The 3,737-nt window shown below is 46.9% G+C and overlaps 1 protein-coding gene across 1 annotated transcript; it reads right to left on the minus strand.

Moving 5' to 3' along the window:
- Positions 1 to 2,471: 2,471 nt before the first annotated feature.
- LOC131803274 (uncharacterized) lies at positions 2,472 to 2,998 on the minus strand. The gene is made up of 2 exons (XM_059124363.1): positions 2,884 to 2,998; positions 2,472 to 2,809 (listed from the first exon to the last, which is right to left on the minus strand). Exons 1-2 carry the CDS (start codon positions 2,996 to 2,998, stop codon positions 2,472 to 2,474), a joined length of 453 nt encoding a protein of 150 aa, XP_058980346.1.
- Positions 2,999 to 3,737: the final 739 nt, after the last annotated feature.

Raw genomic sequence — 3,737 nt, forward strand, 5'->3', positions numbered from 1 at the left:
GTTCCGGTGAGATTTACCGTCCTCACTTTCCCATTTGCGATATAGGCAACCATTTATTATAAGTAGACTGTCCCACTGGGCCCAATAGGATTTTAAAAAAGGGCTTTCGGAGGTAATTTCTTTGCGACTAGGTCGTTTGCCCGTTTCTATGGCCGAAATTACTTTGCCCAGAATGGGATCTCTTCGTTGTTCCGTCGACCAATCTTCACCCGACTCAAATTGCAATAGTCGAACATCAACGATATTCTCTTTATTCTCAGCCTTTGAGCAGTGCTTGCATTCTACTTTGCATGGCCGACGAGACAGGGCATCAGCATTACCGTGTTTTCCGCCTTTTCTGTGCTCGATTCTGAAGTCATAACTCTGGAGCCTCTCGATCCAACGGGCTAGTTGACCTTCCGGATTCTTAAACTGCAGCAACCATTGGAGAGCAGCGTGGTCGGTCCTCAGCAGGAAATGCTGGCCATATAGGTATTTGTGGAAGTGTTTAACGCACTCAAGGACAGCAAGCAGCTCTCTCCTCGTCACACAGTAATTCCTCTCAGGTTTCGACAATGTCCGGCTGTAGTACCCGATGACTTTTTCCTGTCCGTCGATTTCCTGGGAAAGGACGCCACCGATGCCGCACGCACTTGCGTCTGTGTCCAGGACAAACTTGCCGCCAGGTATAGGGTATGCCAAAATGGGGGCTCTGCATAGCATGTCTTTGAGCTTTCTGAATGCCTCCTCCTGGTCGTTGCCCCACTGAAACCTCTGGCCTTTTTGCGTCAAACGGTGTAGACAGGCGGCGATGTTGGCAAAATTTTGGACAAATCGACTGTAGTATGTGTAGAGACCCAGAAAGCTTCGCAGCTCATGGAGATTTCGGGGCTGCGGCCAATCTCTGACGGCTTGAATTTTCTCCTTATCCGTCGATATGCCCTCCGGCGTCACGTGGTGCCCCAGGAACTTCACCTCTCGTTGGAAGAGACTGCTCTTCTTTGGGTTCAGCTTGAGGCCTGAAGACGAAAGCTGCTGTAGAACATCCTTTAAGTTCTTGATGTGTTCGTCGAAGTTGCGTCCCATGACTATGATGTCATCCAGGTATATGAGGCACGACTTCCACTGCAGCCCTTTTAACACACGCTCCATCAGCCTTTCAAATGTAGCCGGGGCGTTGCAGAGTCCGAATGGCATGACATTGAACTGCCAGAGACCCCCATTTACGCCAAACGCTGTTTTCTCCTTATCTTTCTCGGCGATCTCTACTTGCCAGTACCCACTCTGCAGGTCGAGGGTGGAGAACCATGACGTCACGGCTAATGTGTCCAATGTGTCGTTGATTCTTGGGAGCGGATAGCTGTCTTTCTTGGTGACATCATTCAACTTTCTGTAGTCCACACAAAATCGGGTGCTTCCGTCTTTCTTCTTGACCAAGACCACTGGGGAGCACCATGGACTTGACGATGTTTCTATTACACCACTCTTTTCCATTTCACTTATCAGCTTCTGAACCTCGTCTCTTTTTGCCAGGAGAACACTTCTTGGAGGCTGTTTAATGGGTCTCGCGTCTGCTGTATTGATTTCATGCTTCACCACTGATGTTCTTCCTTGGTGCTCTTTTGTCAACGCAAAGGTAGAGGCATATTTCCATAATAGCTGCTTAGCCTTGTTCCTCTCGGAAGGTGATAATTGGTGTGTCCACTCTTTTATGTAGCCGTCGAGGTGCTTCTTCTCCATGGCAGCTGGCTTTTCGGTGCTAGTTTCCAAATTAACTACAGCTTCAGCTGGTGTGCATTGTCCAACATCGGAAAATTGGCAAATTTGATCTTGCTTGTTTGACAGGTTCAAAACTCTAACAGGAATTAATCCGTCCTTGTTGCTTTTCACCAGGGCATTCGCTATTAGGATGTTACTGTTTATGTTTTCTGCTGGTTCCATCACCCACAACTTCTCGGCTCCACAATCTCCATTCATTAGTACCCATATTATTGCTTCGGCACAGGGCGGTATTATCTCTGGATGGTCCGTGGTCAGACGTCTAATGGGTGTACTTTCATCGTAGCCCACGTTTAACGGAATTTCGACGTTAGACCAGGTCATCACACGTTCTTTCATATCCAGATTGATACCAAAGGCAATCATAAAATCTGCGCCTATTATCACTTCGTCTACGATATCGGCAACTATAAACTCGTAATTCTCCGATTTATTGGCAATAGTTAGTCTCAGGGTAATCTTGCCGTGTACTGCCGCGGGCTCCCCCGTTGCTGTGCGCAGTCTGACTCCATTAAGTTGCGTTATTTTTCCCTTTACCAGATCTGATCTTACGATGGACTTTGATGCGCCAGTATCTAACGTCAGAACTCGCTTATCTCCATTGATGTACCCAGTTGTTGTTAGGTTGTGACTTTCCTGCTGTACTATTGATATGGAGATTGTGGGGCCATCGTCGATGGGAGCCAGTTCATGCCCCGCTGGACTGGCTGGATTTAGTTTAACTGTGACTCATTGGTGGACTGTTGGGCCATTCTTCTACCATCTTTCGTTGGAGGTGGTGACGATGACCTGGATCGTTTGCGCTTAGCTCTGCATTCGCGCGCAATATGACCTGCTTTATCGCAGTTGTAGCATCTAACCCTGGGCTTAGTCATCCCAACTAATATTGTCTCTTCTATTACCCGCCTCATGGCGTCTTCGATCGAGTTAACGAGAGATTTGGGTTCGCAACCTTCGGTCTCCAGTTGGCGAATCTTGTGGGTCTGGGGCTTAACAACTATTCTTGCCGTCTCTTGGGCAAGGGCAAACGACACAGTTTCGGAAAATGATGCTTTTGGTGACGCATATGTTGCATACTTAATCTCACGTCACGTATGCCATTTACAAAGGTTTCGATTTTCATACGGTCCAGCAATGGGTGATCCTCTCCTGGATACGTCATTAGCACCAAACGTTCCACCTCAGCTGCAAAGTCTTGTAACGTCTCGTTTGCCCTCTGTACTCTTCCCCTTAATTCCATAAGGTAGATGTTTCGTTTATGTTCGCCACCGTACTTACGTTCCAATGCAGCAATAACATCTTCATAGTTGTTTCTAGAAGCGACAGGAATACTCTGTATAACATCGGCAGCACTGCCCTTCAATGCCAGAAGTAGTGCAACCGCTTTGTCGCTGTCGTTCCACGAATTTCTAGAAGCCACTGTCTCGAACTGTAACTTGAAAACATTGAATGACGTAGAGCCGTCGAATACAGGAGGTTTGGTTTTTAGTGTGTTATCAGGAACTCGCACCGGACCACCTTTGATTTCCAGTTCCGAAATTTTCTTCTCCAGATTTGTAACCCTATGGTCGTGGGACAGAAATTTCTCGTCAACCGACTGCACTTTCTCATCCAACTCTTTAATTTGGACCTCCACGGTTTCCACTCTCCTTCCAATAACTTCTGCAATGTACTCGAGTTTCTCGTTCGTTATTCTTGAATTTTCTTCGAACCTTCTGAAATTTTCCTCAAACATTTTGGCTAGCATTTCTCTGAAATCGTCACCCCTGGCAGCTACTGACGAGACTTCCCCACCGTTGGATTCGCCCATTTCCGATAAATCCACTTCATCCTTACTGTCAAACTCATATGTATCGATGTTCATACCACGGCGCTCGAACTCATCCAACAGACGTTTTTGTAGTTCAGCCTTGTTGCCAGTAGAGGACAATTCCAATTTATTAAGTTCCTTCTTCAAGTCTTCCACTCGTAGATCCTTA

Source organism: Musca domestica, unplaced genomic scaffold (genome assembly GCF_030504385.1).
Source record: "Musca domestica strain aabys unplaced genomic scaffold, Musca_domestica.polishedcontigs.V.1.1 28, whole genome shotgun sequence".
Classification (NCBI taxonomy): Eukaryota; Metazoa; Arthropoda; class Insecta; order Diptera; family Muscidae; genus Musca; species Musca domestica.

Bases quoted from the DNA above. Each gene is read 5' to 3' on its own strand.
- LOC131803274 (XM_059124363.1), bottom strand. From the start codon at position 2,998: ATGGAATTAAGGGGAAGAGTACAGAGGGCAAACGAGACGTTACAAGAC. The intron at 2,810-2,883 runs GTATGAAAATCG...CGTCACCAAAAG, and splicing joins GGATCACCCATTGCTGGACC to CATCATTTTCCGAAACTGTG.